Source organism: Canis lupus, chromosome 1, assembly GCF_011100685.1.
Source record: "Canis lupus familiaris isolate Mischka breed German Shepherd chromosome 1, alternate assembly UU_Cfam_GSD_1.0, whole genome shotgun sequence".
Lineage (NCBI taxonomy): Eukaryota > Metazoa > Chordata > Mammalia > Carnivora > Canidae > Canis > Canis lupus.
This window is the reverse complement of record NC_049222.1, coordinates 116,935,765-116,953,002: the sequence shown is the minus strand read 5'-3', so window position 1 is coordinate 116,953,002 and position 17,238 is coordinate 116,935,765. Positions and strand designations below refer to the sequence as shown.

Below are 17,238 nucleotides of genomic sequence, written 5' to 3'. Positions count from 1 at the left end.
TAAAATCTTTAAAAAAAAAAAAAGAAGAAGCAATTTCAGAATATATAGCTTAATGAGGTACTAGAACACATCTATATATAACTTTATTAAAGTAAAACCATCATAAGAGAGGTTAAAATAAGGAGCTCAGAAAAAATGAGGCCTTAGTATATGGAAGAGATAGTGATGTCATAGAGGGAGATTTGAGTGTACCTGTCATTAACTATAGATGGAATGCTGGAAATAAAGGCTCTGTGCCTCCATTAAGAACTTAGAACTGGCCACGATAAACAGAGTTGGTATGAAGGAGTTTAAACAGGACAGTACATTCATTCATTCAGTGTATGTTTATTGAGTACCTATTGTATGCCCAGCACTATTTTCAACACTGACATTATAGCAGCAAACAGAACATGCAGAATCTCTATTCCCAGAGCTCATCCTCCAATGCGGAGAGAAATACTAAAATAAATAAATATATATCATGTAATGGTGAGTGCTGAAAAGAAAAAGAAAATAGAGAGGGGATGGAGGATGCTGTTTTATAGGATGGGGTAAGAGAAACTTTTCCAATTAGGTGACATTTGGGTGGAAACTTGAGATACAGCAGTAAATCATTGTATGTGGTTACTAGAAGGAAGAACGTTCCAGAGGGAGGAAGCCAAACATTCAAGGGCCCTGAAGCAGGTGTGCATCAGCTGTGTTCATGGAGCAGCCAGGAGGCCAGTGCTTTATCCTGGTTGTTTAAGTATTTTCAAGTAAATCCAAGACTTAATGCCATTCCACCTTTGCATAATCACAGTTTATAGTTCTAAAAAATATGGACATGTTTTTCCTTCCATAACTTTAATGCCATTGTCACCCCTAATAAATTTTACAATTTCTTCGTACACTGGATTGTTTTCATGTTGTCATATTGGGTACTAGTGAGAGTGAACATTTTCATCTTAATGGTCCTATTGTCTCTGACTTGTCCACTACTAAATTTTATCCTTTTTATCCATTACTATCCTTATTTTCTCAGTCAATTTTTATGGACTTTAAGAAATAAAAACATCCGTTTACTCATTTCAAGAAGGTGCTTTTACTTTTTAATTTTAATTTGCATTGGCGTCTTCCATATGTATTTTCAATTGTCTGTAGCTCTGTAGTGATTATTGTCATTTCTCATTTTAGAAAAATAACAATCCTCTACAAATTTTATAATACTTGGGGGTTTTTTTGTAAATTTTCAGTAATTTATACGATTTAAATCCATTTTAAGGGTCTTTTGCAGTACGGTATAAATTGAGAATCTAAATCAATTAACCTCCCCCCAACACACACTTTTTAGCACCATATCATCATTTAGCTGATTTCATCATTGTTTTATCTACCTGTTCAGTAGTAAGTTCTGATTTATGCTGGTTTGTATTTCAGGGCCTCTTTTTCTATTTGTTTTATCCATCTGTCCACTTACGCCTACAGAGATAGATATGCCTAGCAGAAGTTAGTATATTGTCATTCTTCTTATTAGAAATTATCACAAATAATGTAACAAAAATGCAGGTGGGCATTCCACCAGTTATGAAATGAAGTTTCATGGAACCCTCACTCAGGTCAAGAACTACAGCACTACCAGCACAGATCTCTTTGTGTCTATAATATCTTTGTATCCTTTCATAGTTTTACTATCTAAGAGTGCCATCCACGATATATAGTTTAGTTTTACTTGAGTTTGAATTTTATATATATGGAATCATACTATATATATATCCTTTTATGTCTTTTTTGTGGAGCATTTTGCTTTTAAGATTCATACATACTGTTACTTGTAGTTAGACTTGATTCATTCCATTATATGAATATACTGCAGTTTATTTAACAGTTCTGCTATTCATAGACATTTAGGTTGTTTCCAGTTTTTGACAATTATAAACAGCTACTATGAACATTTTCTTGTGTTAGTAGTAGGAGAGAAGGGAGTGGATCAGAAGACATCATGTCTTCAGCTGCCAATTTTTCAACTTTTCTTTAATGCCTATACTAGCTTATAATCTCACCAGCAGTATATGAGAACTTTGATTATTTCATGTTTCCTGTTTAATATATAGTATTGTCACGCTTGGATTTTTTCCAATTGGTGAGCGTATAATATAGTTCAATATGGTTTTAATTTGCATTTCCTTTTTTATTGATGAGTTTAACACATTTCATATCATTATTGGTTTCTTGAAATTCTTCTTTAGTGCATTGCCTATTCAGGTCTTTTTAAAATGTCTTTCTGTTAGATTGTCTCTCTTTCGTAATGACATGTAAAGATTCTTTATATATTTTGCTTATAAGTACATCCAGTTTTCTAAAATTGTCAATTTCTTCTGAAATGTCTTAACCCTCTTTATGGTTTCATTTTGTGAACAGAAGTTCTTATTTTTAATCAAATTTATCAGTCTTTTGTGCTTCACACTCACTGGATCTTATGTAAGAAATTCTTCCTCAGCTTATTTTTGAATCTTATATAAACAGAATCACATTAACCACTTTTTTGTCCACTTTAAGAAGTCTTTGCTCACCATATGACCATGAACAGAACATATTCTCCTATGATTGTTGTTCCTTTATAATCTTTTCCCTTAATGGACTAAAAGTTTTACTATGATGTATTCAAGTTGTTTTTGTTTTTTTTTTTTTTTTGTTTTTTTTTTACCTATATTCCTCATATTTTTCTTCTGGTAGTATTTTTCAATAGAAAAGCTTTGGCAGCCATCTCTTCTGATGTTACCTGCTACTGTTAACTTTTTTTCTCTTATTATTCTTTTAGACATTAAAACATATAGATCATTGTTAGTATCTTTTTTTTTTCAATTTATACTGCCTTTACATGCAATTCCTTGGCTTATTTTGTATTGTTTCACTAATAAATTCTCTAGCTATGACCATTTGACTCTCCAACCTATCCATTAAGTTTTGTATTTATTTATTTTTTTTAAAGATTTTATTTTATTTACTCATGAGAGATACAGAGCGAGTGAGAGAGAGGCAGAGACACAGGCAGAGGGAGAAGCAGGCTCCATGCAGGGAGCCCGACGTGGGACTCGATCCCGGGTCTCCAGGATCACACTCTGAGCTGCAGGGGGCACTAAACCGCTGCGCCACCGGGGCTGCCCGAGTTTTGTATTTAAAAAAATAAGTATATTTATTTTAAAAAATTCTGTATAGAAAAGGGGCCTTTGGGTAGCAGTCAGTTAGGTATCTGACTCTTGGTTTCATCTGAGGTCATGATCTCTCAGCGTCCTGGATCAAGCCCCATATTGGGCTCTGAGCTCAGTGAAGTTTGCTGAAGTTTCTCTCTCTCTCTCAAATAAATAAATAATCTTAAAAAAATACCATATACACAATAGGCTATATATAACATAATGAACATAAAATTATAAGATAATAATGTATAAATCTCTAGACTTGCATATGCAAGAGATTTGCTAGGAAATATACCTAGGAATGTAATTGTTGGGTCTTGGCATACATACTTACCCAGCTTTACTAGGTAATACCAAACCATTTTCCAAGTGTTTGTATCACTCTTTCCCTGTAATTGATACTGAAAGATTTTTTTCATTTTTTAATCATCTGATGAGTATAAAATCTTATTTCATTTTTTTAAAATAAATTTTCTGGGACACCTGGGTGGCTTAGTGATTGAGCATCTGCCTTTGGCTTAGGTCGTGATACCAGGATTGAGTTCCATATCAGGCTCCCCATAGGGAACCTGCTTCTCCCTTTGCCTCTGTGTGTCTCATGAATAAATAAAATCTTTAAAAAAAAAAAATCTTTTAAAAAATAATAATAAAATAAAAATAAATTAAATTTTCCTGGTTACTATTAAAGATGATTGCCTTTCTTTATTTGGCCATTAGTGTTTCTTCTGTGTGATGCCATTTTGATCATTTTTGTATTAGGCTATTTGTCTTTTTCCTAAGATTGTAGGAATTTCTTACTTTTTTTGTGTATACTATTTTTTTTTAAGATTGATTGATTGATTGATTGATGCATGCTAGACATAGAGAGAGAGGCAGAGACACAGGAGGAGGGAGAAGCAGGCTCCATGTCGGGAGCCCGACACGGGACTCGATCCTGGGACTCCAGGATCACGCCCTGGGCCAAAGGCAGGTCCCAAACCGCTGAGCCACCCAGGGATACCCTGTGGATACTAATTTTTGGTCAATAACATATTTTGTAGAAATCTTTTCCAATTGTAGGTTCTTTATTCACTTTATAATATCTTTTGATGAACAATACAATATGTTAGCATGGTTAAATTATATGATTCTAATATAAGTTATATACAGTTTATAAGACAGTCTAGTTTTTTGCTATATGCTTCCTATCTTTAGGTCTTTTTTTTTAATCCTTTTTTCTCTTCAAAGATTTTATTTTTTAGTAATCTCTATACTCAACATGGGACTCAAATTCACATCCCCTGAGATCAGGAGTCATATGTTCTACTGACTGAGCTAGCCAGGCTCCCCCATATCTTTGAATCTTAAACCCTTTCCTAGCCCAATGTTCCCAATTTTCATTCAAGAATTTTTATGTTTTGACTTATTAAAGCCCTATTAACATACCCATAATTGATTTTTATAGATGGTCTGAGGTAGAGATCAGTTGTAATTTTCTTCCTGTATAAAAATCAAATTATCAAAAAAAAAATCAAATTATCAAGAAAAAAAAAAAACATTATCTTTTCCCCATTGGATGAAAAGTCCATTTGCCACTGATCCACCAGGCCACATATTCCTTCTGCATATATTAAAATTCTATGTATATACAGGTCTCTCTTGTCACATTGGCCTTTTTATCTGTCTCTCCTAATTAGTCTTACTTTTATAAAAAGTCCTGATCTCTGACAAGATAGAACCCACTACCTTTTCTTTCAGAAGTGTTTGGTTATACTTTGTCTTCCATGTAAATTTAAAAATTTACATTAAGTAAAGTTTCATTAAAAATTTTTTTGGGGGGGTGGCTGGGTGGCTCAGTCTGTTAAGCATCTGACTTGATTTCGGCTCAGGTCATAATCTCAGAATTGTGAGACTAAGTCCCATTGAGTGTGGAGTTGGCTTAAAATTCTCTCTCCTACTCCTTTTGCCCCTTTCCTCCTCTTAAACAGTTTTCTTTTTCAACATGCATCTATGAATAAAACTTGCAACAGGGATCCCTGGGTGGCGCAGCGGTTTAGCGCCTGCCTTTGGCCCAGGGCGCGATCCTGGAGACCCACGAATCCCACGTCGGGCTCCCGGTGCATGGAGCCTGCTTCTCCCTCTGCCTGTGTCTCTGCCTCATTCTCTCTCTCTCTCTCTGACTATCACAAATAAAAAAAAAAAAAAAAAAAAAAAAAAAACTTGCAACAAAGTGAATGTAGAGGGAATGTACTTACAACATAATAAAGGCCATATATGACAAACCCATAGCTAACATATTCAACTAAAAGCTTTTTTTCTAAGATGAGTAAGATAAGGATGCCTACCCATGCCACTCTTATTAGCATAGTACCAGAAGTCTTAGAATAATTAGGCAAGAAAAAAGGCATCCAAATTAGAAAGGAAAAAATAAAACTTTCTCTATTTGCAAATGACATGATATTTATATAGAAAACTCTAAAGATGCCACCAAAAAACTGTTAAAATTAATAAATGAATTCAGGGATCCCTGGGTGGCGCAGTGGTTTAGCGCCTGCCTTTGGCCCAGGGCGTGATCCTGGAGACCCGGGATCGAGTCCCACGTCGGGCTCCCGGTGCATGGAGCCTGCTTCTCCCTCTGCCTGTGTCTCTGCCTCTCTCTCTCTCTGTGACTATCATAAATAAATAAAAATTAAAAAAAATTTAAAAAAAAAAAAAAATAAATGAATTCAGTGCAGGCCCAGGATACAAAATCAATATACAAAAGAGTCAGTTGCATTTCTTTATGCTAATAATCAACACTCAGAAAGAAATGAAGATAATCCCATGTACAACTACATGAAAAAGAATAAAACACCTAGGAATAAATGTAACTAAAGAGGTGAAAGACCTGTACACTGAAAACTATAAAACATAAAAGATTGAAATGATACAAACAGATATTTGTGTTCATAGAGTCAAAGAATTAATGTTAAAATATCCATATTACCCGAAGCAAGTTGCAGATTCGATGAAATCCCTATCAAAATTCCAATGGCAGTTTTCAGAGAAATAGAACAATCATAAAGTTGTATAGAACCACAAAAGAACCAAATAGCCAAAACAAACTTGAGAAAGAACAAAGCTGGAACCATCACACTTCCTCATTTCAGACTATATTAAAAGCTATCAAAATGAAAACAGTATGGTATTGGTATAAAAACAGACACATCAATCAATGGAACCAAATGGCCCAGAAATAAACCAACATACATATGATTAATTAATTTATGACACAGGAGCCAAGAATATACAGTGTGAAAGGACCTCTTCAATAAATGGTTTTGAGGAAACTGGACAGCAAGAATGAAACTAGACTGTTATCTTACACCATATATAAAAATCAGCTCAAAATGGATTAAGGTCCAGAACATAAGACTAAACCACAAACCTAGAAAGAAATGTAGGCAGTATGCTCCTGCATCCTTGATACCAGTTTTGGCAATGATTTTTTGCATTTGATACCGAAAGCAAAGGCAAGAAAAGTAAAAATAAACTAGTAGGACTACATCAAACCCAAAATCTGCACAGCAAAGGAAATTGTCATTTTGTTGACCTACAAAATGGAAGAAAATATTTGCAGATCATATATCTGATAAGGGGGAAATATCTAAAATACATATACAGAACCCCTAAACTCCATAGCAAAAAACCTAGTTAAGAAATAGAAGATAAAAAAAGAAACTTGGAAATTTTAGAACTAAAAAATATAATGGCAAAATTCTTTTTATAATGGCCAAAGTTTTTAAAACTCACTGGATAAGCTCAATAAAATGGAGGTAATGGAAAAGTTGGTGAATTTGAAGGTAAATCAAAATTAGTTCACATAAAATAATGGAGAGAATAAATATTGAAAACCTGAAAATAGAGTTTCAGAGACACCTGAGACAACAGAGGTTTAACATTTTATCAAAGTCCCAGAAGGCGAAAGTTTGGGACTGAAAAAAGTATTGTAAGAAATGGCTTACCAAATTCAGTGAAAGATATGCCAATTCAAGAAGCTCAAGAATCCCAAACAAGATAAACACAAATCCATACCAGACACATCATAATCAAATTGCTGAAAATGGATGACCAAAAAACAATGAAAGAACCATAGGAAAAATAATGCATTCCTTATAGGGAAACAATTACTTGAATGACTGGGTTTCTCTTATTTTTTGTAAACCATAGAGGCCAGAAGATAGTGGAACAATATTTTATTGTGCTAAAGAATTGTTAATCTAGAATTTCAAATTCCACAAAAATCTATCAGGAATGAAAGTAAAATTAAGAAAAGCAATACTTGGTAACTGAGACCAGAGGATCCCTGTGGGACCAGGCAGTAGTGGGGAGACTGGCAAATGAGAAAGAATTTATACCATCTTAAAGGACTTAAAGTACTTGTTAAGTCTAGGAGACAGCTGTCCTATGAGAATGCAAGCCAGTGTTTCCAGATAGTGTTGTCTTTCAAGGAAGTCAGAAATCCAGATTTTTATCGTAAATCTGATATCTCACGCCTGATAACTAATTCAAAACTTCGGAGAACTGTTGGGGGCAACATCAAACATAAATGCATGAGTAGGATATGTCCTGACTCATCAGGTTTCTACTATGGAGTTTTCTCTTTTTTTGAACCTCAGAAATTCTACCAAGATGGATCTGCTTAAAACTCCATAAATTCTGCTCAACACAGAAGGGAACTCTCTAATTACTAAGCATTTTGTTCATCCCTGGAAATTTGTTTTATTGTTATATCTTCATCACTGCCGAATTATCCTTCCAGAATTCATATTTTATGTTTATTTTCTTTTTTTTTTAAGATTTTATTTATAGAACCACAAAAGAACCAAATAGCCAAAACAAACTTGAGAAAGAACAAAGCTGGAACCATCATACTTCCTCATTTCAGACTATATTAAAAGCTATCAAAATTAAAACAGTATGGTATTGGTATAAAAACAGACACATCAATCAATGGAACCAAATGGCCCAGAAATAAACTAACATACATATGATTAATTAATTTATGACACAGGAGCCAAGAATATTCATGAGACACACACACAGAGGCAGAGACACAGGCAGAGGAGGAAGCAGGCTGCATGCAGGGAGCCCAGCGTGGGACTAGATCCCCGGTTTCCAGGATCACACCCTGGGCTGCAGGCAGCACCAAACCGCTGCGCCACCAGGGCTGCCCTATGTTTATTTTCTATATAATATTCCTTCCCCATGACTCCCACCACTTTTTTGTCACCATTTCTGTCCTTCCTCTGAGAATTTTTTTCACGATTTCTAGTTTTAATGATAATTGACTTTTCATGGTGGAATTTTTAGATTAAAATTTAGCACACACCTTCCTTTATCCTCTAAACATAATTATGTCATGACTTCTAAATTATTGTTCAATTCACTTAATGACTATGTAAAACAGCTTTCATTGCTGAGCTCTGTAATCACATTTCACTTGTATGATTTGTTCTTTTCCATGCAATTAATCCTTGTTAAGTTTTTAATTTTAATTCCAGTATTTTCAACATACATGTTATATTATTTGTAAGTGTCTAATATAGTGATCAATAATTAATCCTTGTCTTAATTGAGAATTGCTTAGTTTTCTGAGTAGCTCTCATAAATTTAACTCTTCAGACACATCAGGTAACTGGTTTATTTTTTTTAAGAGATATGTCTCCTCTAACCCTCTGTTCTTCTGCCCTAATTGAGACTGTTACATAGCTATCATCTTAGAATTTCTCTTCATTATCATTGATTCCCTTCACCATGCTCCTTTGAATTTATTTTGATTCTCTTCTGTATTTGGATGCCTCAGATACATTTGTATACCCCAACTCTTGGGTCTCTTGCCTTTCTCTTTCTGGGTTTATTCCTTTGTTATTCTGAGGCACATGTTCCAGAAGCAATCAAGGAAAGTATGCAAGAAAAGTAAATAGAAAGTGTATTTTATGAATCATTCTATGTCTGAAAATGTTTTCACTTCACACTCATTTTTCATTGATATTTGACTGGAAATATAATTTTAGGTTGAAAAACTTAACTTCAAAAATTTGAAGGCATTGCTCTATGGATTTTTAAAATCTAGCATCTAGTGTTGTTGAGAAATCCAAAACACATTCAGGTTCTTAATTCTTTTCTGTGATCTATTTAATCTCTTTGGAAGCTTTTAGAATTTATTCTTTATTTATAATGTCTAATATTTCAAGTTGAGGTATTATGATGTTGATTTTTATTCTTTCATTTGTCTGGACACTGAGACATTTCATTCTGGAAACAAAATATCTGAAATTTCTTGTATTATTTTCTTGATTATTTATTCCCCATTATCTTCTCTGTTCTCTGTATTTTTAACTTTGAATGTTCAGTTTTTCTTTCCAGTGCCTGGCACCATGTCTGACACATAGTATGGGCTCATTAAATTTTTTGAACGATTAAACGCTTATAATTCAGATCTTGAATTTCTTGTCTTAGCTCTAGAATTTTTTCTATTTTTATATTTTTTGTTGTACTTTCTGTGAGATTTTAGTAAGTTCTAATTATCATTCTTTTAATTTTTAAAAGATTTTATTTATTTACTCATGAGAGACAGAGAGAGGCAGAGACATAGGCAGAGGGAGAAGAACGCTCCCTGTGGGGAACTTGATGTGGGACTCAATCCCAGGACCCCAGGATCAGGACCTGAGCCAAAGGCAGATGCTTAACCACTGAGCCACTCATGTCCCTCATTAATTTTTGTAAAGGATGTTTTTCTCTGAATATTTTTTCTGACATTATTCTTTTATGAGATTATATATTTTAGAAGCATTCTTCTGAATTTTAAATTTTTTCTCCATTGTCTCTCTTTCCTGAGTTTTTCCCTTTGTTCATTTTAATCTCATGTTTAAGATTGTTCATTTTAATCTCTCATGTTAAGATTTTCCTGAAATTGCTAGTTATTCAAGGTTTTCTGCTCATATAAAACTGTGGTAGTAAAAAGCTGATCTGAGCTTATTTGTATCCAAGGATGTGCAGATTTATTGGTGGTAGTCACTGTAGAGTGATCTACCTAGAAGAATTCTTTGACTGACATCACCTATCTGATCTTTTCTCTTGGGCTGGTTTTCTCTGGAATGGAATCCTGTACTTTCTTTCCTGGGAATCAATAAAATGAGCTTGGCTGCCAGATTCTGACAGTTTGCTGAGGATATCAGCTGGGGAATCAGCCTGCTCTATGGGGTAGGTTTGAGAACCTGAGGTCTGTCTGTTTCTTAAAGATTTTCAATTGATCTTCCTTTTTGCAGCCCCTCATATACCCTGCTTTCAAAGGTACCTGTTGATTGCAATTTTTGGAAATAACTGAATTGTGCAGTGGGACCAATATGCAACCTAGGTTTCAGAGTGTTCATGGTTAACACATTATTACCATTACTTCTACTGTAGTTTCCAAAATTTTGTTGCTGCTTTTTCCTCTTCTATTTTTTGTCCCTGTGGAGTTTCTTCTTTCGTTTAATCTCGTCACTATCACTTTAGTGGGGCTTCTTGAAGGAACAATAGTAAATGTGTATATTCACTGTGTGAATTTTTTAAGACTTCTTTTATTAAGGACTATATATTCAAATACTTGTTAATCGAGTCAGTTAATAAATATTTGTTGATCTTCCAGTATGTAACAGATACTGTGCTTAAAGTTGGATACACGTTGATGAAAACAATAGACATTTTACTTTTAAAATGAAGTAAACACGAAGACCTTAACACCTATTCAGGGAAAATGATATTAAGCGAACAAATAAATATGTAATTATGAATTGTGAAGATACTGATAAGGAAAAGAAGAGAGTGCTAAAAGTGTAATTAATTACAAAGAGGGTATAATCTGGTCATGGGATCAGAGAAGGCCTGAAAAAGTATGACCTTTAGAGATTTAGAAAATGGGCAATAGTTATCAAGGCCAAGAGTGGAAAATCCATCTACTAGACACAAAGAAAAATTTCTGAGAAGACCTGAAGAGGAATTAAAACCTGGGAGCATTTGAAGAACTGCAAAATAGGGCAGTGTGGATAGAGCTTAGTAACCAAAAGGGAGCATAGCTTGAGATTTGTTGGAAGAGGCAGGCAGCAACTAGATCATTCAGAGCTTTGTAGACCATGTTCAGCAGATTGGCTTTTATTGTAAGAGAAACATCATAAGGGATGGATTCCGGATTGCAAACCTGAAGCAGGGAACCTAGGGAAAGAAAGAGGTTGCCCTGATAGTTCAAGAGATGTATTAGATATTGTATTTAAGATAGGAAGAGTTTCAAGATATATTTAGAACCAATATTAGGCAGTATTTGCTGACTAATTATATGAGAGAAAAGATGGTATTAGAATTTCACTTTTTTGGTTTGATGCTTACCCACCATAGTGTGGTCTTCAAAACACTTCACTTGCAAAAACAAAACAAAACAAACAAACAAAAAAAGCACTTCACTTGCCTAGTAGCCTCATTTTTGTGTAGAAATTCTTTTGAACTATCTCTAAAATACTAAGCACTTACTTTATGCCAAATACTTTTTATATATTCTTTATAATCCTTATAATAAGTGTTACTACTTCTATTGTATAAACAGAGAATTGAGAACTTAGGAAAATGAACTACTTTGGCCAAGAAAACAAAGCTTATAATTAACTTGAGTGTGAGTTCAAAATTGACTGAATCTGGTAATTCTGAGTTTTCAGTACAAAACACTGCCTTTATATTCTCTTCTTTCTCTTTAAGCCTACAAATGCCCTTCCTATCAGTTCTTCATCACTGTCATAGTGCTTATGTGCTTGTTAAGTCCTCTTCTCTTCTAAGATCAGCATCACAGAATTCCAAGCCAAAAAGTATTTTCATCAAACCCCAGATATATTCCATATTTAGTCACAAAAGAATCCTCACTATCTACCACTCATACTAGATTCATTCATTTTCCCATCTGGATTGCTACCCTCTATTTCTTTATCATTTGTTAAAGAGACGCTGGGCCTCCATTTACAAAATCTAGACCAGTACTGTCCAATAGAACTTTCAGTGATAATGGAAATGTCCTATGTTTGTCATTTCCAAAATGGTAGTCACTAGCCACAATTGGCTATTGAACACTGGAAATGTGGACAGTGCCACTGAGGAATTAAATTTGTTTTTTTAATTTAATTTTAATTATGTTAAATTTAAATATACATATATGCTCATGGCTACTGTAATGGACAACATAGATCTAACCAGGGGCTGGCAACATTTTCCTAAAGGACCAAATAATAAATATTTTAAGTTTGTGGTCATTGTGGTCTCTGTTACAACTACTCACTTCTGCCATTATAGTATAAAAGCAATTATACACAATACATAAACAAATAAATGTAGCTATGTTCCAGTAAATCTTTACTTATAAAAATTGGTACAGTGCTGCAGGCCATATAGTTTGCCAATCCCTGGAATTTTTTCTTAGACATACTCATTTAATCCTGATAATAACTCTGTTTGGGTATGATCATTTCCCTTGTTTTACAGTTCATGCTGGGGGATGCTCCTATAGGTGTGTGTGCATATGCTGTGAGATTTTTTTGTGAGTATTTATGATTAGAGTCATTTTGTATCAAGGGAGATGAGACTAAGTCATCCTTATGTTCAGCAAACTCCCCTAAGTAATTCTGATCAGTAGCAATGTTTGGAAACCAATGACGTACTTACTGCTCTCATCTTACTATATAATCCATCCTGACTCTCTTGTTGTCTGTTTTTTTAAAGTTCAGCTTAATTCTCCCATTTTAACTGAAGTTTTATTTTTCCCAAACAAGAAAAATGTGAGTGATTACTTTCATATTTTCTTTCAGTCCTGGAATCAAGATGTGAGACCAAGAAATTATTTCTGAAGAAGGAAATTTATGAAATAGAGTCAGCGCAGTGGGAGATAATGGAAAGACTTACAAGACATGACCTTCAGTGCTCTAGTTTCAGAGATGATTGGGAATGTAATGGCCAGTTTGAGAAACAACATGGCTCTCAGGAGGGACACTTCAGTCAACTGATATTCACCCATGAAGGCATGTCCACTTTCAGTCAGCATCCATCCTTTACTTTACAGCAAATCATTAATAATAAAGAGAAATACTGTACAACTAAGGAATATAGGAAAACCTTTAGACATGACTCACAAATTAATACACATCAGATAATTCATACCATTGAGAAACCCTATGAATGTAAGGAATGTGGAAAGGCCTTTAGACATCCTTCAAGACTCAGTCATCATCAGAAAATTCATACTGGCAAGAAGCCCTTTGAATGTAAGGAATGTGGGAAAACTTTTATTTGTGGTTCAGACCTTACTCGACATCACAGAATTCACACTGGTGAGAAACCCTATGAATGTAAGGAATGTGGAAAGGCCTTTAGTAGTGGTTCAAACTTCACACGACATCAGAGAATTCACACTGGTGAAAAGCCCTATGAATGTAAAGAATGTGGGAAGGCTTTTAGTAGTGGCTCAAACTTTACTCAACACCAGAGAATTCATACAGGGGAGAAACCCTATGAATGTAAGGAATGTGGCAATGCCTTTAGTCAGAGTTCACAACTTATTAAACATCAGAGAATACATACAGGTGAGAAACCCTATGAATGTAAGGAATGTGAAAAGGCTTTTCGTTCTGGTTCAGACCTTACTCGACATCAGAGAATTCATACTGGTGAGAAGCCCTATGAATGTAAGATATGTGGGAAAGCCTATTCTCAGAGTTCACAACTTATTAGTCATCATAGAATTCATACTGGTGAGAAACCCTATGAATACAGAGAATGTGGAAAGACCTTTAATTATGGCTCACAACTTATTCAACATCAAAATTTGTACTGGTGATAAACCATAGAATATATGAGATCTGGGGGAAGGCTTTTAATTACAGCTCAAAACTATTCAACATAAAAAAAAAACTATTCAACATTAGGGAATTTATCTTGATAATAATCCCTTTAAATAGAATAATGTAGGAACATCTTATTTGTTGACTCCAGCTTATTCAGCCTGGGAAAAATCATGTAGGAGAAACACCCTACAAGTAGAATATATTTTAGAAGCCCATTAATAAAAACGTATTTTTCTTTTGACATCAGATAATACAAGCTAGCAAATACTGAAAGTCACAGCACTTTTGACACCTTTTTAACCTTATTTTAAACCTCAGGATTCATGCTGAAATAACCTAATTTTCATTTCCCCTAATTTGTATATAGTTGCTATATTTTTAATGTTTTAACCCATCTTAAGTTTATGTGACTGTAAAGACCATCTCTTTACATCACGTTCTGTAAAACACTTTTAATATCTGAAAGAAGTGACTTCTTTATTCAAAGATGGCTTATTTTTGTTATTTACAAAACTTAGGCTTTCTTGTAAAAACATTGATAACAACGTTCCACACAGTAACTAGAGATCCTTTCATAGCTTCCTGGTATTTCCTTATGTTGCTGTGATATCATTTTATCAAAATCTTATTGATAGACATTGTAGTTTCCCAGAGTTTTTGCCATTATACACAGTGCCCTAATGGAAATTCTCCCTAAGCATATCTTTGTATCATGTATTTTAATTGCAGAAATAATGCATGAACATATTTTCCTTTTAAAAGATTTAAACATTGCAAAAAAAGGCAAACATACCCTTTGACTACCATCCTTGTATCCATTTCCCTTTTTGAAGGATAGTCATTATCTGTTTAGTATTTATCCTTCCTGAGCATTTTTCTGTGTTTTTATACATATTTGTCTCAGTAGAAATTATAAAATGGGGATAATTATAATACCTACCTCAAAATTTTGTGTGAGGATCAAATTAAGATACATAAAGTGCTTAGAATTGTGCCTGTCATATAATAAATACTCAGTGAATGTTGGTCCTTATTTTACTCCTTGTTATTAGTATTTGTTGAAAAACAACAGTTTCTGCAGAACTTGCTGAACACCAAGCAGGACATGTAATTGAAGAAAGACACACACACTCAGTAATGAATTCAGAAAATTTTCCATTATCACTTATTTCCTACGGAACGTGAAATAATCCTAGGTGTTAGTGGGGATAGTAATGTATGGCATGTGTGGGAAAGACTTTACTCAGACTGGCATCCTTTTTACTATATAATATAATACCTAATATCAAAACAAACAATATAGACAAACATTGTGACACTGATGAAAAAGTGTGGAAAGACAAATAGAATTATGTTTTAAAAATGGATATGCAATGAAACCATATAGTTACTGATTTAAAATGTTAGGGGTGCATTGCTGGCTTAATTAGTGGAGTATGGAACTCTATATCAAGTTTGAGTTTGAGCTCCAAGTTGGGTGTAGAGATTACTGGAAAATAAAATCTTTAAAAAAAATTTAAAGACACCTGGTTGGCTCAGTGGTTGAGCATCTGCCTTCGACTCAGGGCATGATCCTCATGAGGAGCCTGCATCTCCCTCTGCCTATGTCTGCCTCTTTCTGTGTCTCTCATGAATAAATAAATACTTTTTAAAAATAAAATGTTAAATACAATGCTGCTTCCTGGTAGATTTGAAAACCTAAAAATCATTTTTAGAAACATAAAAATTACAGTATTGACTCAAAGAACTCTAAAAAGACTTATAAAAACACAGAAAATGAGAAATTTAGTGTAATACAATAACATTACTACTGACAAAGCACCAAACCAAATTTATTTTTAAAGCAAAACATTATCAAGTATTTGTTTTTTTCTGTTTTGTTTTGTTTTAGAGAGAACATCTCAAACAGGCTCCATACCCAGCTCAAACTCAACTGGGACTCCATCACAACCCTGAGACCATGACCCAAGCTGAAAACTAGAGTTGGACACTTAACTGACTGAGCCACCTGGGTGCTCCTAAAACATTATTGTTTAAGGAACTATTTGTTATACAGTTAGACATCTCATAACATACTCAAATATAACTTGATGTTAGAACAATCTTAGGACACCCAAAAAGGGAAGCTATTTTTTAATATCATCCATGAAGATATATGCAAGCATACTGAAGAAACTAGCAAACTGTAGGTACTATTAATAATAGAAATGAAAAAAAAATAATAGAAATGAAACTGGTTGAGCCAGTACCTAAGTGAATACCCAGTGCCCTGTTCCAGATAACTGATGTAAGGAAATGAAGGCCCCATTTTGCCAGCTCTTCTGATTTTGGAGGGAGAAACCAGATTTTGTGTGTGTGATAGCTTTTTTTTTTTTTTTTTTTTAAGATTTTATGTATTCATTTATGAGAGACACGGGGCGGGGGGGGGGGGGTGCAGAGACACAGGCAGACGGAGAAGCAGGCTCCATGCAGGTAGCCTGACCTGGGACTCGATCCCTGGTCTCCAGGATCAGGCCCTGGGCTGAAGGTGGCGCTAAACCGCTGAGCCACCCAAGCTGCCCAGCTCTTGATTATTAAATGGTAGCTCAGATTTTTAAAGACCCCCTGAAGACCAAAGGAGATATGTCAACTGTACAAACAGCCTGTGACTTACTTTTGCCCTGGAGACTAAAGCAGTGAATGTGAGAAGGCTTGCAGGAAGAGGTTTTATTTTTTTATTTTTAAAAAGACTATATTTATTTGAGAGCACAAGCAGGGAGCCCAATTTGGGACTGGATCCCAGGGCCTTTGGATCATGACCAGAGCCAAAGGCAGATGCCTGACCAACTGCCTAACCAGGTGCTCCATCGGAGGAGTTTTTAATAGTGCAAATTCCTTGGTCCCAAGCAAATTTAGGGTTGCAAATGAATGGTACAACACAAAATAATTTATTTTGTTAGAATTTCTTAGTTGTGAATGGGTTTAGATTAAGATATTTCCAGAGATGAAGTAACTAAGCTCCCAAGTGTAAGGATTTTTTTAAGGACTTGATCTAGCCCCAATATTTTAGAATTCTTTATTCTAAACATCATACTAAGATTAAAAATTCGTTATATTTTGTATCTTGCATATCCCATTGTTGAGCTATATACACACTGAAATTTTCAAAAATAGTTAACCTGTGAAGAGGAAAACTAACCCGACCATCACAATTTTGAACTAGCACC

At 34.4% G+C, this 17,238-nt stretch overlaps 1 protein-coding gene across 6 annotated transcripts in view; it reads left to right on the top strand.

Moving 5' to 3' along the window:
• ZNF566 (zinc finger protein 566) overlaps nucleotides 1-15,065 on the top strand; it is a 29,479-nt gene extending 14,414 nt beyond the window's left edge. For 5 of the 6 annotated variants that reach the window (XM_038529189.1, XM_038529190.1, XM_038529192.1 and 2 more), the window contains exon 5: nucleotides 13,001-15,065. In XM_038529189.1, the coding sequence (XP_038385117.1) occupies nucleotides 13,001-14,025 (1,025 nt within the window). In that variant the 3' untranslated portion in view covers nucleotides 14,026-15,065. Of the gene's footprint in view, nucleotides 1-12,677; nucleotides 12,733-13,000 lie in introns of all 6 variants that reach the window. The other variant, XM_038529193.1, reaches the window with a different exon arrangement.
• Nucleotides 15,066-17,238: the final 2,173 nt, after the last annotated feature.